The sequence below is a fragment of the Heloderma suspectum genome, chromosome 4 (assembly GCF_057233095.1).
Source record: "Heloderma suspectum isolate Gila_16-S chromosome 4, 16-S_ref, whole genome shotgun sequence".
Classification (NCBI taxonomy): Eukaryota; Metazoa; Chordata; class Lepidosauria; order Squamata; family Helodermatidae; genus Heloderma; species Heloderma suspectum.
Window position 1 is genome coordinate 6,030,267 of NC_139461.1, and position 20,649 is coordinate 6,050,915.

General features: G+C 57.1%; 1 protein-coding gene across 3 annotated transcripts; it reads right to left on the reverse strand.

The window, feature by feature from the left end:
- Window positions 1-594: 594 nt before the first annotated feature.
- On the reverse strand, window positions 595-20,524 carry ADCK5 (aarF domain containing kinase 5). 3 transcript variants are annotated; one of them, XM_084848541.1, is made up of 15 exons: window positions 20,018-20,073; window positions 13,972-14,075; window positions 13,035-13,184; window positions 11,701-11,776; window positions 10,729-10,929; window positions 7,128-7,268; window positions 6,847-6,960; window positions 6,419-6,550; window positions 5,766-5,849; window positions 5,225-5,306; window positions 4,654-4,732; window positions 4,395-4,486; window positions 3,123-3,381; window positions 2,012-2,128; window positions 595-1,850 (listed from the first exon to the last, which is right to left on the reverse strand). In XM_084848541.1, exons 1-15 carry the CDS (start codon window positions 20,033-20,035, stop codon window positions 1,736-1,738), a joined length of 1,764 nt encoding a protein of 587 aa, XP_084704667.1. In that variant the 5' UTR covers window positions 20,036-20,073; the 3' UTR covers window positions 595-1,735. The 3 variants fall into 3 exon arrangements, 2 of the variants coding, with proteins under 2 accessions (XP_084704667.1, XP_084704666.1); XM_084848540.1 differs by having other exon boundaries at window positions 597-1,850; window positions 10,729-10,924; XR_014789950.1 differs by having other exon boundaries at window positions 601-1,850; window positions 5,766-5,970; window positions 10,729-10,924; window positions 20,018-20,524.
- Window positions 20,525-20,649: the final 125 nt, after the last annotated feature.

Sequence of the window (20,649 nt, forward strand, 5' to 3'; positions counted from 1 at the left end):
AGGTGTGTGCGTGTGCATTATGGGATTACATCAGGCACCTGTTGGTACGTAGTTGGGGATTCGGAAGAGGGTAGTGTGGCCCAATGAGCCCAGAGCTGCTGCTACTGGGGAAGCTGGTGCCCATGGCGTTATGTGGGTGACGAGTTAGACAGTTACCCTGTGCTACTGGGGGATTATTTGGAACTAGGGGCTGTCTTTGCCCTCTCACTGCCTGAGGTGTTCTGGAAGTTTTGCTGTGGGCATAAGAGCAATCCAAAGACCCAGCATTCGGCTTCCCACAGTGGCCAACCAGAAGCACTGGACCTGAAGCCAACAACTCTCCCCTAGCATTGCCCTCCAGCCATTTAATGGCAGCTCTCTAGCTGCTATGAAAGATGACTCGAGTGGTGAATGCAATGGTGTGACTCTGTATGTCAGAAGCGGGCACAGAGTCCAAGGAACTAGAAGACTGGAGAGGATCCCACGCCTTCACAGAATCACTGAGAGTGGTAGTCCCACGCCCAGAGGGACTCGGTACTGAGGGCATTTTATTCCCCCCCCCCGCTCGAGCAAATTGCTGAGGATGTTCCAAGATGGAAAAGGACCAGGCAGGCAGCCATAAGAGGAAGTGTTATAATGAGGGGCCAGTTGCACACTGAGGTTACAGCAAAGACATTTCTGGATACCCTGAATGATTGTTCATAGGGTACAGTAAGTTATGGCACTGAAAAACTGTCAGACTGAGGTATAAAGAGACACTTTAAAATTTAAGAAGTAACTTGAGTCTGGACCAGAGTTCCTTAAACAACTGAAATGCAAAATTGCTGACCTGAGAACCTACAACACATCTTTGCAATTGGCCTCCTTCTCAAGGGAATTGGGGAGCAGTGTATTTTTAAGAAGGGAGACAGGAGCCTTACATACCATTTAGCCGCAAGTGCTGCAAAGCTTGCCAGAGGCATCTGGTTGGCTGCAGGGAAGCAAGATGCTGGGCCGCATGGCTCCTTGCTCTGATGCCTCTCTTGCGGTTGTTTCTCCTTTGGGGAGTGGGAGTCCTGGTGAACGTGGGGCCTTTGATTGGGAATCTCAGGGCTGGGAAGGAGCCACTGTCTCCCCAAACCCCACCACCACTGCAGAGTAGACAGGGCTGGCATTGGGGGCAAGGAGGCCACCCTCTCCCACGGCAAGGGTGACACAGCTCTCTTACATGGTCCTGGCTGTAGAGGGACTAGGAAGGATCACCCATATCAGGAAAACCCTCTTCCCGCTGAGGGAGAAAAACAGCAGCTCTCCCATTATTTGTTAGTTCAATGGAAGCAGCATTAACGACTGTCTTCCTCACTAATATGGGTGAGGGGAGGACGGCCTCTGGCTTTCCCCCACAGCCCAGGCATTATGCTTAAGGGGCTGCAACAATTTGCTTTTTTTCACTGCGTTTTAAATTTTATGTAGGGAGGCTCTTTGTAAACGTTTTTCAACTAATGAAAACAAGCAGGCATCATTTACAGTAGGTGCAGATCATCTACACAGCTTCTAAGATGCCTTTTTGGGCATGCAGAACACCTGCAGCCAGCAGACTTTTCCATCAATGCTGTAGCCGCTAGGATTTTATTAATACAAAAAAGGAGAAGGTCCTTCCCCAGTTCGTGGAAATGAAGGCTGTACGGTACTCGAGTCAGGCAGGGCATGCCTTCAGCCACCCTCCCTGTGAGGTTCTGAGCCCACTAGCTCCAGGTTGTGCCACCAGTACCAGGACTTATGCCTGCAGGAAATCATAGATCTCCTTCTGTTCCTCACTGGCTTGCAGGAAACCAGCATAAACCAGGCAGCGCAGAAAAGAGGTAGTTAGCTTCATAGAGATTATCTGGAACCTGCGGCAGAGAGGAAATGGCAGAGAAGAAAAGAGGGACGGGTCAGCAAGAGTGCCAGTGCAGCGCACAACCTCTGTTTGTTATACGGGGGCAGGGGGTTATAACACAGGGAGGCACTTCTCTCCTGCCACCTGGGAGATCCCCATTCCCCATTCTCTCACCTGAGTGCAAGCTCAAACACAAAGCCATTCCAGGCAGCACGGATCCAACGGAAGAGGATGACGTTGCTGAACCCACCAGATTTCCGGCTAACAGCATGGCTCCAGCACCTCACTGCACTGTGAAGACAGACAGCTTGAGCTGTGCGTGTTGCAGGGAGAATCTCCCGACCCAGAGTTTCTTGCCTCTCTGCAGGCAGCAGACCCCCCCCCCCCCCAACCAAGAAGGGTTCAGTGTGTTGGGCAAAAGCCCTGCCAGGCGGATCACGTGTTCTCTTTTGACAGGGCTTCAACACCAGGCCTGCATGCACCCTCAAGGTCACCAGGGCCGAGCAAGCCCCACTTGCCCAGATACCAGCAGCCACCACTGAGAGCACATTCAGGGCCAAAACGGATGGCCCATCCAAAAAGCAACACAAAAAGCAGGCCTGTGCGATGTGGGGACAGGGCAGCAACATCCTGGTGCTGCTTGGCAAGGGGTTGAGATGAGTTCCCTGGCCTAGGAACAGATCAGCAGTGCTGGCCCTCTTGTCCTGAAGCAGCAAGGAAAGCCGCTCTGGCCAAATTCCCCCCCACTGGGTCACAGTGGAAGGTAAAAGACCCCTCTGCCTTTGCGGGTGGCTGCAGTGCAGTCCCCGTCACAACAGTCTGCAATGAGAAGGGGGCGCACAATGACTAGAAAATGCACTCTACTTCAAATGCATTCTTAATTTTGGATGAAGTATAATTTTTCTTCTCCCCAGGCAGTATTTGCCCTAGAAGCAAGGAGGGGGAGAGGCTACACATAACGTGGTATTTGCTATTGCCAGCTGCCTGTTACAAATCAGAATCATCACAAGAAGCCCAGATCTAGAGCAAAGCAGGCAGTTGCCAGCTCCAGTCTCCTCCAAAGAGCAGGACTCCCACACTTCACTCTAGATCACACAGAGAGCAGGTACTACAGAGAACAGAGCACCATGCAACAGAAAGCGCCACAACACGCATCCCTCCCCAAGCAGCGCTTAGACTTTAACTGCCACAGGAGCAGCTACTAGGTGGACCAGCGCTGCCACCATCGGTCAGGGAAAGGCCCTTCCCGGACCTCGTTCTGCAGCCTCCAGGGTGCCCTGCCCACCTTTTGGCCATGATGTAGTAGCGGTCCACCGGGGTCCCCAAGGCCACGTTGATGCCTCGGACGGTGTTGATGTTGCGGAAGACGAGCAGCATGGAACGGGGGAGGTCCTTTAGCACTCGCATGATGCGATCAAAGCGGCTCTTGGCCATGTCTTGCATGTAAGCCGTCTCCTCTCGCGTCAGCACATTGGACAGCGCCAGCTCTGCCATGTTGATTGGCCGCTGCAGCAGGATCTCACAGAACAGGAAGTAATCCTGGGCTGGAGAGAAGGTCAGGAGCTTAGGGACAAGGACCCCCCCCTCCCCCCCAGTGTGACATAATGGCTAAAGGGGTTGGAGCTGGGGCCCAGGAAGGGGCTGGCTCAAATCTTGCCTAGGCTATGAATGCAGCAGGCGGCTTTAGGCCAGCCACTGACAATCCACCCTTCTACAAGATGGAAAAAATATTGACCAGGCAGAGCTCAAGCTGGCCTCTCCCCAAAAACTCTGCATAGGAATGTAAAATGTGTAATGTGGGTGTTGCGGCACTTGTGTCCTGCTTGTGGGTCTCCATGGGCAGCTACTGTGAACAAAATGCTGGGCTAGATGAGCCCTTGGCCTGATCCAGCCTCAGGACTCTTTGTTTCTTCTTAATGTGCTTTCATTAAAATTATCTTCAGAACAAACTGTCTTGTACAGCAGTTTTTTCAAGAATTCGTTTTTTTCAGCCTTTTCTAAAATCATTTTCAGTACTGGCTTATCTTGTGGGCAGCCTCCCCCTCCCCTGGTGCCCTCCAGAGGTGTTGGACTGCAACTCCCATCATTCCCAGCCAGCATGGCCATTGACTGCCTTAGGGGAGGGCTGCAAGGATTATTGGGAAGATCCGTGAAATGCTTTGGACTCTTTTAAACACTTTTTAAGCTGCTCCTCCTTCCAGGGCGGTCACTTTGCCTAGGCTGCTCCACAAACAGCATCAAAGGCAGGCTCAGCCCCCTAACCTGCTTTAACTAAGGGAAGCCGCTGTCTGGGAACTGTGGTAGGTGGCTAGGAAGGCATGAGGCAGGGGGCAGCAGCTCAAAATTAGACACAAGCAGGAGAAGCAACAAGCACGAGCGTGGACACGACACAGGCAGACATGTTTTCCTCGTACTTCCGTCCTCCACACCCCAGCGGGACAGACACCCCCCTCCCCTGAGGGGAGGGATTCTGCTTCTGCAAGGCACATCTGGAGAGAAGCTCAGGCTGCCCCAGTTCATTGTAGCCGCAGCAGCAGCGCTCCAGCTCCACCCTCACCTTTCACACCAAGCTGCTCGGAGCACGCCTGCATGGTCGTGTCGTCACGCAAGATGATCGCTCGCCACAGCTTGCACAGCGCTTCTCGTTCCCTGGGGAACCACAAGAGCCGTCAGAGGTGTGTGTGTGTGTGTGTGTGTGTGTGTGTGTGTGTGGAGGCGGTCTGGCCAGAGACTCATGCTGGGTCCAGCGGGGGCCCCTACTTCCTTCCTTCCCTCCCTCCCATGCAGTGTGCTACCGCATCAGCCATGTTTCTTACTTCTCGTGGAGGAATTCGTACAGGCCGTGATCGAGGAGGATGAGCCGGACCTTCCCATCGGGGCCCTTTTGCACCAGCACTGCAAGAGAGGGGGAGGGAGAGACACAGGCCGTGAAGAGTCTTGCCTGTGTGCTCCTGGCAGAAAGGCGGGGTACAAATGAAGCAAACAGAAGGCCAGAGTTAAGGGCAATCCTTGACCCACAAAGGACAGAACCCCCACGATCTGTCCTTCTCTAGGCCTGGCCGAGCTTGCTTCCCAGCTGCAGGGTGGCTGTTTTTCCCCACCTCCAGTCTGGAAAAGGGCAGCTCCCCTTCCAAACGCCACCTCGTCGTCTTACAGGGGCCGCCCGTTGCCACACCCCTCCTTCCTCTAAGCGCACAGTGCCAAGGCCCGGCAGCCACCACAAGCAGCAAGGGTGTGTGTGTGTGTGCGTGCGCGCGCTAATGGCCCCCAGAGCAGGAGGCCAGAGAGGTGGGCTCCACAGTGCAGTTCCGCGCCCGGCGCCAGTCCAGACCAGCAAGGTGGCCTGCCGCATCCCCAGTCCTGCCCCCTGGTGGCAGCTTTCCCTACCATTCCCTGGGTGCGGGTCGGCGTGGATGAATCCCGTGAGGAAGATCTGCTCGGCAAACGTCCGGATTAACTTGTGGGCCGCCTACAGGTAGACAGGTATGTGGGTGGAATGGCCGGGGGCTCCCGGGTCCTGCCTGAGCACAGCAGGTGGAGGAGTGGAGCCTCCAGCGGCATCCCGTTCCTCGACACCAAGAAAAAGCAGGGGACACACCCCATCGTGCCCACCACAAAGGCAGAACTTTAGAATCCAGCCAGCCCTTAAGGCAGCCTTTGCTGGCTGGGGGATGATGGAAGCTGTAGTGCAATGCGATGGGTGGGACTGAGGTTGGAGAGGTCTGCCTGGAGGCGCTGCAGGAGCACGAATGGCGCTGTGCCTGGGGTGGCACACAAAGGAGGCCAGCTCTGCGGCCAGCAAGACAAGCAGCAGCTCGGGGGAGCGCAGGAACGGCCCCCAGTGTTCTCCATCGCTTCCCGCAGGGAGTGGGCTCCCCGGCCTCTGCCTGCCCCCGCCCCCCCCACTTCAAGTCGCCCGGGCACTCACATCCTTGGGCTCCAGGCCTTGTCTCCGGATCCCTTCTATGTCGTTCATTTTGCAGCCTTCGTAGAAATCAGCTGTCAGGACCCGCTTGGGGGAGGCAGAAAGGAGAGAGGAAGTCAAGGAAGGCCGGCCCAATGTCGCTACACACGCACGCCTGTTTTTCTCCGTTTATGCTGGAAGCACAACCACCAGAGCCGAGAGGATGCTTCTGGGCAGACAGAAGAGGGAAAGAGGCCTCGCTGCACCCACAGGACATTTCTATTTCCACCAAAATACTGGGACGGACCTGCTCAGGCATGTGTGTGGCAAGGCCCCCTGGAACTTCAGAGCTCCTCACGAAACCCCAGAAGGGGGGGGCGGGGGAGAAGGGGAGGAACCCACAAACAAGAGCTATCATTTTGAACATACGTGAAGTTCGTGCCCAAATTACAAGTGCCTTAGCTTGAGGAGTGATGTGCATAGGGTGTGTGTGTGTGTGTGTGGAGAATGAGCCAGAGTAGGGCACTAAGAACTCATACCCCCCAAAACAAATTCAACCTATTTGGGCTGGAAGTGGCCACGTTCCCTGCCCACTCCACCCCCCGCTCCATCCCCCCGCCAGCTCTTTGTGCCCAGACACCCCTCCGTTCACCAGCTACTGCTTCACACAGATCCACCTTGCTGCTCTTGCCCCAGTGCACACGAGGAACCACTACGAAGCTGAGGTGCTTGAGTTCTTGGGCGCAGCGCTCTGAATTGCGCCCCTCGTGCTCAAAGTCAAGTTCCTGAGCGAGCGTCCCCTTCAGGTCCTGGAGGGAGGAGACGGCCGGGGGTGGGGGAGCAGAAGAGAAGAATGGCAGTGAGTGTGCATTGCGGGGACAGTCTCGGCTTGGCCGCACAAGCAGCCACAAGGGATTGGCCATGTTTCAAGTGTGCCAATGAAACTGCGCGCCACCGGGAAGGTGCGACTCGGAGACCCTTGCAGTGTCACAGAGCATGTTGGGGTACCAAGTCTCACAATGAAACAAATTGGGGCAGGGAAGAACGCAGAGATATTGGTCCCCACCCCCAAGAGGACCCCCAGGGGTATTCCCACCACTGTTACCTTCAAGACCCAACTGAACCCAAAACTGGGGTGCATAATTTCTACAATCTGCAACAGCAGCTCCAGCGTACGGATGTCGCTGTCAAACCGGTCCCTCAGGTCAATGTACTGGACCTGTAAAGCGGGGGGAAAGGGCATTGCCTGAGACCCCAGGGCTGCCTGGGAGGAGGGAGACAGCAGCAGTGAAGGGCCCCGCCGCACTCTAGGACTGCCTGGGAGTCTGCAGGCTGGTGCCACCACGAGCTCAGAGGCTGTAGCATTTCAGCACCGCCCACACCCACCTTCACAGCCACGGCAGTGCCGTCATGAAGCCGGGCCCGGTGCACCTGGGCCAAACTGGCGGCAGCAATTGGCTGGTAGTCAAACTCCAGGAAGAGCTGGTCGGCCCTGGCACTGAAATCTTCCAGGAAGAGATCGTCCACCTGGAGCAAGGAAGGGCCCCGTGGAGGGGACGGGAGAGTCAGCGAGAATCTGGTGCGGGGCAGTTCAAGAACAGCTGCTTACCAAGAGAAGAGGAGATCAGACGAATGGGGGCAGGGGTGGGGGCTTCCCAGCTAAAACTTGAGCTCTCATTGCCTTAGGAGCAGCAGGGTGGAAAGAACATTAGGGGAAGGGAAGCTTCGGCTATTGGGCGGTATAGAAATGAAATAAATAAATAAATAAATAAATAAATAAATAAGGGAAGAGCAATCAAGTGGAAGGAGGAGGGAAGTTGCCGAGTTTTTTCTGAGAGGGATCTCACGGTCTGCTGAAACACAACCTCAACACTTTAATAAACAAAGGGAGCCAGAAATGGAATGAGGGGGTTAAATCGAAGCTCTCTTGCATAAGCAGAATGATAGTTACGATTTGCAGGCATGGCCAAAAACAGGGCACCAGACTAGTCAAAAAACAAAATACACAAAATCACTGTTTATTTTTGTGCCAGCACACCCACTGTTTTTGGAGATCAGCTCCTTCCTCAGGGGTTACCTGTAACACAGAACTACATATTGTATATACATACATCCAAAACATACAGCACAAAAACACGATGGACTAATTGACTGCACCCATTCACAAATGCATTACACGCACATCCATCACAAGAACATTCACAAAAGAAACTCATAAATAAAAACCCATAAATAAATGTATTTCCCTCAAGAGATTTTGGGTCATTTTTGTTTTTACAAGAAAGAACATCTTGCCTAAACTTTTCAAGAAAAACAACTATTCCAGAAGAAAAGCCCTAACAGATTTCAATCTATAATAAACTCCGAAAATGATACACTTAGTATTTTGCAGCAACATTTTGAGGATGGAGGACTGGCTTTCCCAATTATTCCTAAAATATCATGCTGCAATAGTTTTAAGCATTTTCCAATGGAGGCTGAAGGCAAATGAAAATCAGTGCCAGCTTCTGAATATTAAGTTATGGATATCCTAATTCAATAGTGGATTTTTGCAGATACAAGAAGGGAAAGAATCATAGAATAGTAGGGTTGGAAGGGGCCTACAAGGCCATCGAGTCCAACCCCCTGCTTAATGCAGGAATCCAAGTCAGAGCATCCCTGACAGATGGCTGTCCAGCCTCGTCTTGAACGCCTCCAGTGTGGGAGAGCCCACCACCTCCCTAGGTAATTGGTTCCATTGTCGTATTGCTCCAACAGTCAGGAAGTTTTTCCTGATGTTCAGCCGGAATCTGGCTTCCTGTAACTTGAGCCCATGATTCCATGTCCTGAACTCTGGGAGGATCAAGATCCTGGCCTTCTTCTCTATGACAACCTTTCAAGTACTTGAAGAGTGCTATCCTATCTCCCCTCAGTCTTCTCTTCTCAAGGCTAAACATGCCCAGTTCTTTCAGTCTCTCCTCATAGGGCTTTGTTTCCAGTCCCCTGATCATCTTTGTTGCCCTCCTCTGAACCCTCTCCAGTTTGTCTGCATCCTTCTTCAAGTGTGGTGCCCAGAACTGGACACAGTACTCCAAATGAGGCCTAACCAGTGCTGAGTTGAGCAGAACTAGTCCTTCCTGGGATTTGGAAGCTATGCTTCTATGAATGCAGCCCAAAAGAGCATTGGCCTCTTTTGCAGCCACATCACATGGTTGGCTCATATTCAGCTTGTGATCGACAACAATTCCAAGATCCTTCTCGCTTGTAGTGTGGTTGAGCCACGTATCCCCCATCTTGTAACTGTGCATTTGGTTTCTTTTTCCTAGATGCAGAACCTGGCATTTATCCCTATTCAATGTCATTCTGTTGTTTTCTGCCCAGCGCTCCAGTCTATCCAGATCACTTTGAATTCTGTTTCTGTCTTCCAAAGTATTAGCTATCCCGCCCCATTTTGTGTCATCTGCAAATGTGATCAGCATTCCCTGCACCTCCTCCTCCAAGTCATTAATACAAATGTTGAAGAGCACTGGGCCCAGGACTGAGCCCTGCGGTACCCCACTCGTTACCTCTCCCCAGTTGGAGAAGATCCCATTGATAAGCACTCTTTGAGTCCAATCCTGTAGCCAACTGTGGATCCACCGGATCGTTGTTTCATCTAGCCCACTTTGAGCTAGTTTGCTCATCAGGATATCATGGGGCACTTTGTTGAAAGCTTTGCTGAAGTCGAGGTACATGATGTTGACAGCATTCCCACGGTCTACAAGGGAGGTGACTTGATCAAAAAATGAGATCAGATTTGTCTGGCAGGACTTGTTTTTGACAAATCCATGTTGGCTTCGAGGAATCACGGCATTGTTTTCAAGGTGCTTCCAGATGGAAGAAAGATGATTGCTTTCTCATCTGCTCCAGAATTTTCCCAGGGACTGATGTCAGACTGACTGGTCTGTAGTTCCCAGGTTCCTCCTTTTTACCCTTTTTGAAGATAGGGACATTAGCCCTTCTCCAGTCATCTGGCACTTCCCCCGTCCTCCATGATTTCTCAAAGAGAATAGACAGCGTAGACAAAGAGAAAAGAACAAGCCTAAGATAAAATCTATATATATATATAAAAAAAGCTATAGCAAAAGTAAAGGACTAATATATTTTTTAAAATCTCTGGCATATTCACCAATTGCCTTTGTTTTATAATATCAGAGGATTCTCTTTTGCAGGGCTGGGCAGTGATATTTCTGCAAGGGAAACGGCAAATATACAGAGACCTTCTGAATGTTGTATAAGACACACAGAAGTCGCATGCCTAATAAAATAGGAAACAAAATGCAAGATCAGCCTCCTACTTGTTCTAGAATTTACAAAAAAAGAAACGATATTAGACCCATGTAGGAAACACTTGGTAACAAGGAAGCTACCCAACAATGAACAAAGACCTGGAACAGTTAGAAACCTATAAATGCTGGGTAACTTCCTTGCCATCAAGCGAGTCCTACGTGGTTTTAATAAGCAGTTCCCTACCTGCAAATACTGGAACCAGCAGTATTTGAAGCAACCTCCAACACGGCGCAAGGAAGAAGCAGGTTGCAACTCTAGAAAGCCTCCGAGATTAGACAGGTATTGTTCTGGTGGAGAGTTCTTGGGTGCCAGTGTTATCACCTCAGTCCTCAAAAAACCTCCCCACAAAAATAGCCACCAGCCCACTGCTAACACCACACACTAAACCATCAACAACACATTGATGTGGAGAAGATCTCTGTGACAGCCTCCCCCAACCTGGGGCCCTCCAGACATGTTGGGTTAAAACTCCCAGAATCCCCCAGCTGGCTAGGGGATTCTGGGAGTTTTAGCCCAACACGTCTGGAGGGCCCCAGGTTGGGGGAGGCTGCTGCAAGTCAGTTGGCACTGTAATCTGAGCCGACCACAGAGGCCATCTGCCTCCTTCTGCCCCACCCTTAAGTCCCACCGCCTGAGCAGTGAGATACCGCCCCCCCGTGTCCCCGACTGGCCCCCTCACCTCGGTGTATCCGCGCTTCAGCGCCTTGTCCTCCAGCACGCGCAGGGTGTTGATGTACTCGGGGGGGAGGAGGTGGTTGAAGGCACACAGTCCTTGGCCCAGCTTGATGTAGAGCCCCCCATTCTGGATGGCACCAGAGACGATGCTGTTGGCCGACCGCTGGTGACAGCCTGACAGGACCGCCATGTACTCCGGGCTGTTCTGATGACAGGGAAGGGAGCGCGAGCAGCAGGGCGTCAGCGCCTGCCCAGCAGAGGCCTCTGCTCCAAGGACGTGGAAATCCCAGCACCCAGGCCCCATTCGGCCTACCAGGCCTCTACTGAGGCTCCTGCCCCAGAAGAAGGGAGAGGGGAGATGGCTCTGCTTGGAGCGGCCAGTACGAGGTGCCCGAAGCAGCTTCAAGCAACAGTTCGCAGGGTCTGACTGAGCCACTGCTGCAAAGAACTGCTGGTGCTCTGAGGCTTGCTTTGAGGCTTCCATGCAGGCCATGGTCCCATCCTCCTTTCCTGGCACAAGTGTGGCCTTCGGGCCAAAACAAGTTCCCCACCCATGTGCTAAGCCTGCCCCGCAGGAAACAAAGGGCACCTCCGAAGCCTCCGCCTGTTCCCCTCTCGGTCCCCCTGGCAGCCACCTCCAGCCCCGCAGAGAAGCGTTCCAGACTGGGCTCTTGGCGGACGGGGCACCACGCGAAATAGCAGTGCTCGCCTCCGTCCCTCGGCACCCTCGCCTCATGAGTGTGGCACCAGCTGCTGTAGAACTGCCTCGACTCCCCCCACTCTACCCGCTGCCCCTCACCGTGCTGGTTCCCTGCATGACATCGGCCAGAGAGAAACCCATGGGGCTGCAGAACTGAGCCCCCCCGCCCTCCCTGTTCAAAGGCAATAATCTCACAGTCAAGACATCCCTGCCTGGCTCACAGCTCACTGGCTTGGAGGGGCCCAGGGCTTCAGACAAAGGCTGCAGGTGCCGTACCTCATCCAGGCCCCGCAGCGAGACGTGGTGCGTCCACCAGTAATCCAGGGAGATCTGGAAGCCCAGCCACAGCGACCTTTGAGGGAGAGGGAGAGGACGAGGGAGGGGCAACTGAGGCAGAGGAAAGGTAGCGCAGCCCCCCGACACCCCCACACAACACCCCCACCCCCTTTGCCCCTGAGGGGCCTCCTTCCTCGCTGGGATATCTGCCCAGGGGTGGACAAGACCCCTCTCCTTCTGCGCAGGACCTCAGGCAGCTTCTCATGCGCTGGTGGCCTCCGAATGCCAGGACTTGGCCCCAGATCCCTGGAGGGGGACCCCTGCACATAAGCAGAGCACACTTCCCTTCCTGCTGAGTGGCCTCACCCTCGCTGGGATCAGGGGCAAGGACCACTGCTCAGTGCCAGAGCGCTTGGCACGGAGAAGATCCCCGGTTCAGCCCCCGGCACAGTTCTCCGGAGCAGGGGCTGGGAGAGGCCCCTCTCTGCCTGAGGCCGACATCTGCGGCGGCGTGGAACTTCCCCAACATGGGCCCTCCAGGCGTCGTTGGATCACAACTCTCAGGAGGATGGGAGCTGTAGTCCAAAACATCAGGAAGGCATCACTCCGGGGAAGGCTGGAGCAGGCCACCTCCCGCTTACCAAGGCCCCATGGCCTGACTCTGCACCGGGCTGCTTCCAGCGCCATTTCCCGGCAAGCCCCTCCCAGCCTTCCCCAGAAATGCCCCGAAAGTGCTCTCGCTTGCACAAGCTGCCTCTGGCCTGGAATCCAGCCTCATTAACCGCGCAACTGCGCTATTTTGCTGCTTTTAAGAGCGTCGGAAGGGCTCGGCTGGATCAGGCCAAGGGTCCGTCTAGTCCAGCATTCTGTTCCCACCCCGCGGCCCAAATGGGAAGCCCGTCGGCAGGACACGCGTGCTGTACGTGAGGCCTCTGAGGCAGGAGGCAGCACAGAGCCACCGAGACCAGGAGCCACCGACAGCCTGTTTGTGTCGCTTCTACGGTTATTGTAGCAGATATTGTTTTAACGGCATATCTGAAGCTGGGATTTTCATACCGCAACTGGTGAACCACGCAGGGATTTTATTAGATTGAGCGGTACGGAAATATTGGTAATAAAATAAAGGCATAAATGAACCCGACGCCTTCCAGATGGGCTTGGCAGCAGCTCCCACCGCCCTGCCTGAGGGATGCTGGGACTGCAGCCCAACTTGGGGAGGCTGCTCCCGCCACTCCAGCCCCCTCCTCTCCGAGGCCCCCCCAGCTTCGGGAGGGCACGGCAGGGGCAGAGGGGGCGCCCCAGGAGCCGAGGGGCGAGCGCGTGTGCATGGCCACCTGAGAAAGCGCCCAGTGCCACGGGCCAGCAGCCGCATCCGCCGCCGCTCCTGCTTCTCCGCCAGGCTGTAGCAGATCCCCATCGCCAGGGGCGTCCCCAGGGCCGCTCCCAGGAACACCTTCTGCAGGAGACCCCGCCGTCCACGAGCGCTGGGGGCAGGAGAGCGGGAGAGACGTGAACCGGGAGCAGTGGCACGACCCCCACACCTCCGGGGAGTCCCAGCCCATCTCCCCGCCTCCTGGCCCTCGCCAAACAGCGGGCACAACGGGGAGCGGCAGAAGGGGCCAGGCTGCGCGGGAATGCAGAGGCTGAATGTTCACGCGGCGTTGCGGTTAGGGCCCTGGACTGAGGCTGAGGAGACCTGGGTTCGAGTCCCCACTCACAGCGCGACTTTGGGCCAGTCAGACGCTCAGCCTGAGCTGCCTCATGAGGCTGTTGTGAGGGTCAGAGGAGGAGGAGGAGCACGAACGCCCCCTCGGGCTCCCTGGAGGAAAAGGCGGGATGGAAAAGCAACCGATGGCAAACGCATCTGAAACCCAAGCGAGGCACAGCGCCCAGAGCCACAGCGGAACAATGGCGCCAGCCGCATGGAGCGGGCCCCGCTCAGAACCAAGCACCTTGCAGGTCAGAGCAGGGCCGCCTGACAAGATAACCCCGTTGGAAGGGAGGCCAGCAAGACACACGCTGTTCCTAAGGCCGTACGCCTCCTCCAGGTGTGCTGGGCTGCAGTTCCCAGAATCCCGCTGCCAGCTACAAGAGCGGGCGTGAGTTACAGGCTGGACAAAAGGCCGGCGCCCTCTCTTCCAACGCCGCCAGTCAAATCAGCTGCAGCCCAGACGCAACAGGTGCGACAGAGCTGAGGCCAGCGGGACTACTTGGGCGTAGATCTGCACAGCTGCACCTTCACCCTAGAAGACCCGATCGCAGCCCACGTACCTGGCTGCCTGCACGGCGGAGCGCTGCCGACGGCGGGGGGCCGGGCGCGGCCAGGGCTGCTGCTTGCGCTGCAGCAGAAGCCAATGGAAGCGGCAGAGCTGCGCCTGGGGAAGAGAGACAGCACCCAGTGAGGGGCCCCGAAGGGCTGAAGACCAGAGGAACTCACAGATGCAGGGAGAGGCACGGCAACGTGCAGCTCACTTACGGAACTCGCTGCCACAAGAGGCAGCCCTCCCCACCATCGTTGAGGACTTCAAGAATGTCTAAGCCGAGTAACGGGTCGCCGCCCCCAGCTCTCGAGACACGGCCCGGGTTCGTGCAAGTCTCTGGCGAGGGTTCCACCAGTAAAGGTGGCCTGGGAATCATTTCAAATAGATAGGTAGATACCTTGGCCCAGGGCACGGTGTGGAGGGCAGCAGCAGCAGCCAGAGCCCCCACTTTGGGCCCTTCCTCCCCCCCACCCCCTGCTCTCCACGCCCGAGACCAGGGATGCACAACTGGCCAAATGCTGGATGCCTTGACTCCCCTCCCCCCGCAGCCAGATTTCCTCCCCCAGCCATCCTGATACAGACCAGGACCCTGTACCAGGGTGGCTGGGGCGGGGTGGGGAGAAGGCGCTCCACTCCCCGCTCCAGCCATCCGCATTCCGGTGGGTCTTTCTCCACGGCTGCTACCAGCGAGGACAGAGCCCCTGTGCTCTGGGGCGCAGCGCCTGAGCCCGCGTCATATGCAGCCCTCGGGGTCAAAAAGGCTGTGCACCCCTGCTCCTCACCAATGTCAGGTGCACCTGTCCTTCTCCGCTTTGAGATTTAGGCGTGACGGTGGCGAAAGGAGTGAGCACCCTGGTGGCTCCCCACCACCACCTTCAAGGGGTCCCAAATGAGCGCGTGCACAGCATGGGGGGGATCTAGGGTCCTCCCCCCAACCCAGTGGAGACAGTGGTCATGGGGGGCGGGGGTCTTGTCCAGCTTTGCATCTGACTCCAGGGAACAGCCAGCCCCAACGGGGATTGTGCCGCGACAGCCGCGGAGGAGTGGAGGCTCTTCCCAGCCCAGACCTCCCAAGAACAGCTGGCAGGAGGGGGCTGCAGTGATGGGGCTGGGGAGACCTTGATCTCCTGTTCCCAGCGCAGAGGAGACTGCCAAGGCTGCTGGGCGCTTTATCGCAGAGGACATCTGCAGGATGGCTCGAGGGGAACGGAGCGGGCCAAGGGGAGGGCCCAGCTAGGCTGCAAATCTCCGCGTTTCTTCCCATTAATAATAGCTCTCATTTGTGAAATGCCAAAAAGAAAGAACAAAGGCAAAGAGGTCGGGCACTGTACAAGACACAGACTGAAGTGAGAATGCAGATCATCTCAGTCAGCATGATGTCACCCTCCAAAAGGCGTTCAAAGGTTGGTCTCAGTCGTGCTGATGACAGGCCTGAAAGGGAAGCCATGATTATTACCTCCTATCGCAGATTGGAGGTGGCTGAGAGTGACCGGGGTGGAGGGGTCTTGCCAGAAGGGCTCAGAGTCACACCAGGGGCTTCCTGGCCCACTCTTCACCCCTGCGCAGTCCCACTCCCAGTGCAACTGCGCATCATGGGAGGTTTCTGCCCAAGGAAGGAGGGCCGGAAGTCCAGCTGCTCAAGAACAATATGTAGCCAGGTGCAGTAAACCAAAGCGGCTTCCTACGGCCGCTATGGGCTGCAGCTCAGTGGCGGAGCCCTTGCTTTGCATGCAGGGCCCAGACTCAACGTCCAGCATCTCCAGTTAAAAGGTCTGCGTAGTAGGCAATGGGAAGGACCCGTTTCCGTTTGAGACTTCAGAGAGCTGCTGATTGTCAGAGGTGGCAATTCTAGGCAAGACGGACCAATAGACTGACCTAGTCTAAAGCCAGGTTCCTAGACAGATGGCCCTGCTCACATGGCGCATCTACAGAGAACCAGCGCGTGTGCATGCATGCGCGCGTGCACGCGCACACCCACACTCACAGGCAACCAGCTTGCTATGTTCGTAACACTGCCTTGGTGGCATTTGGGCAAAGGAGGCGGTACAAAAATAATACTAGCAAATAAATACGTGTCACCCCTGTCAGGACCCGGAAAATCCACTGCAGTATGCCGAATGAGCTGCTTGCAGCGCCACAAGAAGATTCACACAGGCAGCCTGGCTCCTCAGGCCCCCTGCAAGCACAGGAGCCAGAGGGAGCCAGACAATGAGAGGGAGGGAGCGCATTCACGGGAGAAAAGCAGTCAGGGCCCCAGAAAACCCAGACAGCAGCTTCTCTGCAGCACCACGAGCAAGAAAGCTGCCCCCCCCCCCCCCGGTGCCCTGCTCGGCAGGGGGCATCATGACGAACAAGCGCTGTCCCCGTGGAGAGCTCAAGGGAAGCATCCACCTGGTGTGCAGCAGCTGGGGAAAAATGCGAGAGCCACACTGGGGAACCGCCACTGCTGTGATGCCTTTGCACAAATCTGTGGTGTGAGCGTATTTGTGTGCAGTTCTGGTCACCACACCTCAAGAGAGGCTCTCATAGGCCTGGAACAGGGCAACCCAAGCGGCCACAGGGAGGAGAAGCTCCCCTGGGAGGAAAAGCTGTGGATGGATGGGAGGGGAAAATCAGGGAGACGCTGCCAGGATGCGGCTGGGCACACAGGCAGCCTTCTCGCCAACAGCAGCCATTCTTCCACAGAGTTCCTGCAGCAGCTACATCCGCTTCCCCAGGGCTGCCCCCACGTCCACTTCCCTCGAGCAGTTCGGCCTCGGAATGGGTGCTTGTGCACTGATTTCCCAGTGTGCATACCTCCACGCGTTGTGTTCCTGGTGCTCGGAACTGCCCCCATTTCCAGGACTGCACCGTACAAACACAAAAGAAGACGGTAACCAGAGAAAAGCAGCTTCCACTTAAACCTAAGAACAAGCTCCTAGCCCTCTTCATTGCAGAGAAGTGCCCCTTGGTGACCCCTAGGAGAAGTCTCAGAAGACAGAGGGGGCTGCCAGAGTTCTGAGGGGCAGGTGGCAAACAGCTCAACAGCCCCACTTTGGGAAGAAAACGTGAAGCCAGCTAACCTGATGTACCCAGGAAGAAGGAAGCCGCAGACCTCCAGCAAGGACATGGGCAGGGGTTGATGCTGGAACTCGGGGGGGGGGGGCACACGGAATAAATCCCAGGAAGAGCAGCCTCTGGGCCTGGCCCCCAGAGCGCCCCCACAGGGGAAGGCAAGCTGGTGCCCACCAGGGGCTTTGGACTACCACACCCATCGGCCCCAGGCAGCATTCAGGGATTATGGGAGTTGTGGCCTGGAACATTTGGAGGGCCAAAGGTCTCGCTAGTCCAGTGTTCCCCCCACAATGGCCAGCCAGATGTCTCAACAGGAAGCCCACAAGGAGGCCGTGAGCGCAACAGCACCCATCTGCAGGTCCCCCCAGCAACTGCACTGACAGGCCTGCTGCCTCTGAACCTGGGGGCAATACATGGCCATCCGGACTCGTGGCCATTGATCGCCTGATGCTCCAGGAATGTGGATGCTTTAGACCATCCGGATTAGTGGCTATCACTACCTCTTGTGGTAGTGAATTACCTCTGCAAAGAAATCCTTCCTCTGGTCTGTCTTGAATCTCCCTGCAATCACCTTCACGGGAGGGCCCCATTGGGTTCCAGTATGATGAGAGAGGGAGAGGTTTTCCTCCCATGTTCTCCTAGAACTAGGTTTACTGGTTCTCCGAGAAGGGAGAACATTCCTGCATTGAGCAGGAGGTTGGACTTGATGGCCTTGGAGGCCCCTTCCAACCCTACTATTCTATGATTCTAAGGGAAAGCAGCATTAGCCACCTGGCAGGGAGCAAGGAGGGGCCGCCCTTGCCCCTGCGTGGCTCACCTCCTGTCCTTTTAAGCACATGGAGCCCTTCTTGCTACTGGGAATGTCTCCGAGGCTGTCACACAGAAGAGGGCAAAGAGACAAGACCTAATGGGATTAGGATAGATTTTGTTGGACCATTAGGGAAAACCTCCAGACAGTAAGAGCACTTTGGCCATGGAACAAATTGCCTGGGGGCAACTGTGGGTGGTTTCTCCCTGGTTGGAGGCCGTCAAGCAGAGGCTGGGCAGCCATCTGTTGGGGGTGCTCTCACACTGGATTTGCTGCACTGAGCAGGGGTTGGACTAGATGGCCTCCAAGGCCTCCTCCAGCTCTAGGATTCCATATTCAAGCCAGCCAGGTACAAGCTCCTGCTCTGCCTCTTTCCCCGTGAGCAGGAGATAGCAGCCTACTAGAAAAACACAGCTTACATGGTTTGGGGCTGCAATACCTGACGAAGCGTGTCTCTTGGCATGAACCTACCTGTTCACTGTGAGCAACACCTGAGGCACTCCTCTGAGTACCTCCTCCAAGGGAGACTTGGAGGATGGTGACAAGAGAGACAGCCTTCTCAGTAGTGGCCCCCTGATTGTGGACCAGACTCCCCAGTGAAGTCCATCTAGCAACAACATTGCCATCCTTTCAGCACCAGGCTAAGACTTTCCTCTACTTCTGGGATTTTTACTGTCAATTGTTTAAAATTGTTTTTATATTTTCATGTCTTAATGGTTCTATATTATGATATATGGCATGGCATTTTTAGGGTTTACATCATTGTAAACTGCCCAGAGAGCTTTGGCGATTGAGCGATGTAGAACTGGAATAAATGAAATGAAAAGCACTGCTTCTCCTGCCCACAGAGCAGCCTTCCCCAACCTGGTGCTGAGTTGGACTACAATTCCCAGTATTCCCGAGCCAGCCATGCAGCTTGTCCTTCAGACAAGAAAACTGGTTGTCCAGAGAGGGGGATGTGACTTCTGCCCATGTCTGGAGCATCTCAAGGTTGGACGAAATCACAGCTGGCACTCTGTCACCTGGCCAGGACAAATCCCAGCAGGGCCTCCGGGGAAAATACCCGAAACATTTCTGCCGCTGGGTCCTAGAACAGGCCTGGGAACTGGCCAAAGTTCTCCCCAAGCAGCGCAAGAAGCTGCCTTGCTTTGAACAGGCTCAGCAGCTGGTGAAGGACGGAGATCAAACAAGACACCGTTCTTTCGAAGATGTAATACGCGGGGCTCAAGTAACGCAGGCAGACGACCTGCTTCTTGCAGGGAAAAGCGCTACGCCACGAGATGCAGGCAGGTGTCCGCGGCGGCGCCATCCGCCCGGCTGGCCGGCGTTTCGCAAGCAACAGCGGGAATCCGATTCCACCGGAGGGGGAAAAACGCCCCCGACGCAACACCGTCAGGCCTTGTGTCTGCACCGGCGGGCAATCGCGCCACAGGCCACGCAGCTCACCGGGTGACCGACACCGACCCGCCGCCTATCCCCCCTCACAGGGCTGTTGCGAGGATAAAGGCGGAGAGCGGGAGGCTCCCGTGAGCCGCCCTGGGTTCCCCGCAAGAGGCGGAGAGGCGAGGCACGGGCGCCGCGACATGTCACGAACAGCCCCAGCATCACCCCGCCCGAGGCCAGCCCCGGGCGGCGCCGCCCTGGCGGCCGAGGGCTCCGCGCCGCTCCGCGGCGGGGCGCGCGCCCAGGGAGCGGCCTGGGCCGGGGCGGCGGCGGACGGGGAGCGCGCGCTCCGGCGCCCTGCCGCGGCAGCCCGGCCGCACCGGGCCGCAGAGGGCGGCGCTGCCCCTTCGCCCGGCGGGGCGCATCTCCGCTGGCCCCCGCCGGGTCTTCGCGCCGCAGCCTGCCCGGCTCCCCGCTCGAGCCCGCCCTCGGGAACCCGCCCGGGCAGGGAAGGCCTGGGGACACGCGCGCGCGTACGTGGACGCCTCGGGGCTGCCGTGATGCGCTGCGGGGCCCGGCGCGCCGGCCGGGCGGCGCCGCGGCGAGGTGCCGGAGCCGGCCGCCCCCCGGGCGGCCCGCGTGGCCAACGGCCGGGGCGCTGCCGCCCCAGCTGTCCGGCCGGGCCAGGTCGGGGGCTGCGCCTCGCTGCCCCCTTCCCCCGGGAGCGGGCCTGGGAGAGGGCGCCGCCCCCGAGACGCGCGCGGCCACCGCGATGCCCCGCGGGGAGGCCGCGGGAGGGGACGGTCCTCACCGCGCGCCGCAGCTCCATCTCCCGCCGCCGCCGCCAGCCCCAGCGCGCTCGGCCGCGACAGGACGGCTCTTGCGGCGGGAGGAGCCAGGCGGCGCGGCGGGGCGGGGCGCGGCGCGGCCGAGCCTCGGCGTCCGCGGAGCCGGGCGGGGCTCCTCCGGCGCCGGACGCGGAGGGCAGGGGGCGGGCGTCCTCGGCGAGCCCCCAGCGCCGGGGCAGCGGGCCTGCGCACCGCGGGGCGGGGGGCGCTGCGGCCTGCCCCCGTGCCGGCGGAAGGCCGGGCGCGGCGGCCCTGGGCCTGACCCAGCAGGGCCTCCTGATGTTGTGACGCCCCCTCGCAGGGAGGCGCCCCAGCCCCTTGGCCCGCGCCGTGGCCCTCTTCCAGCTCTGCAGTGTCCCTTTTTCGGCGTGCTGGCCGGAGCTGGACGCAGCATTCCAGGGGTGGCCGCGCCACAGATTTGTATAAGGGAAGGATGATGTGGGCAGCTTTATTCCCCATTCCTTTTCTAATTGTGCCTACCATGGAGCCCCCCCCCCCCTCCCGCCGCCGCCGCCGCCGCCGCCGCCGCCGCCGCCGCCTTCTTTACAGCAGCCACACACTTCATCGGGCTGCTCACCACAACCCCAAGATCTCT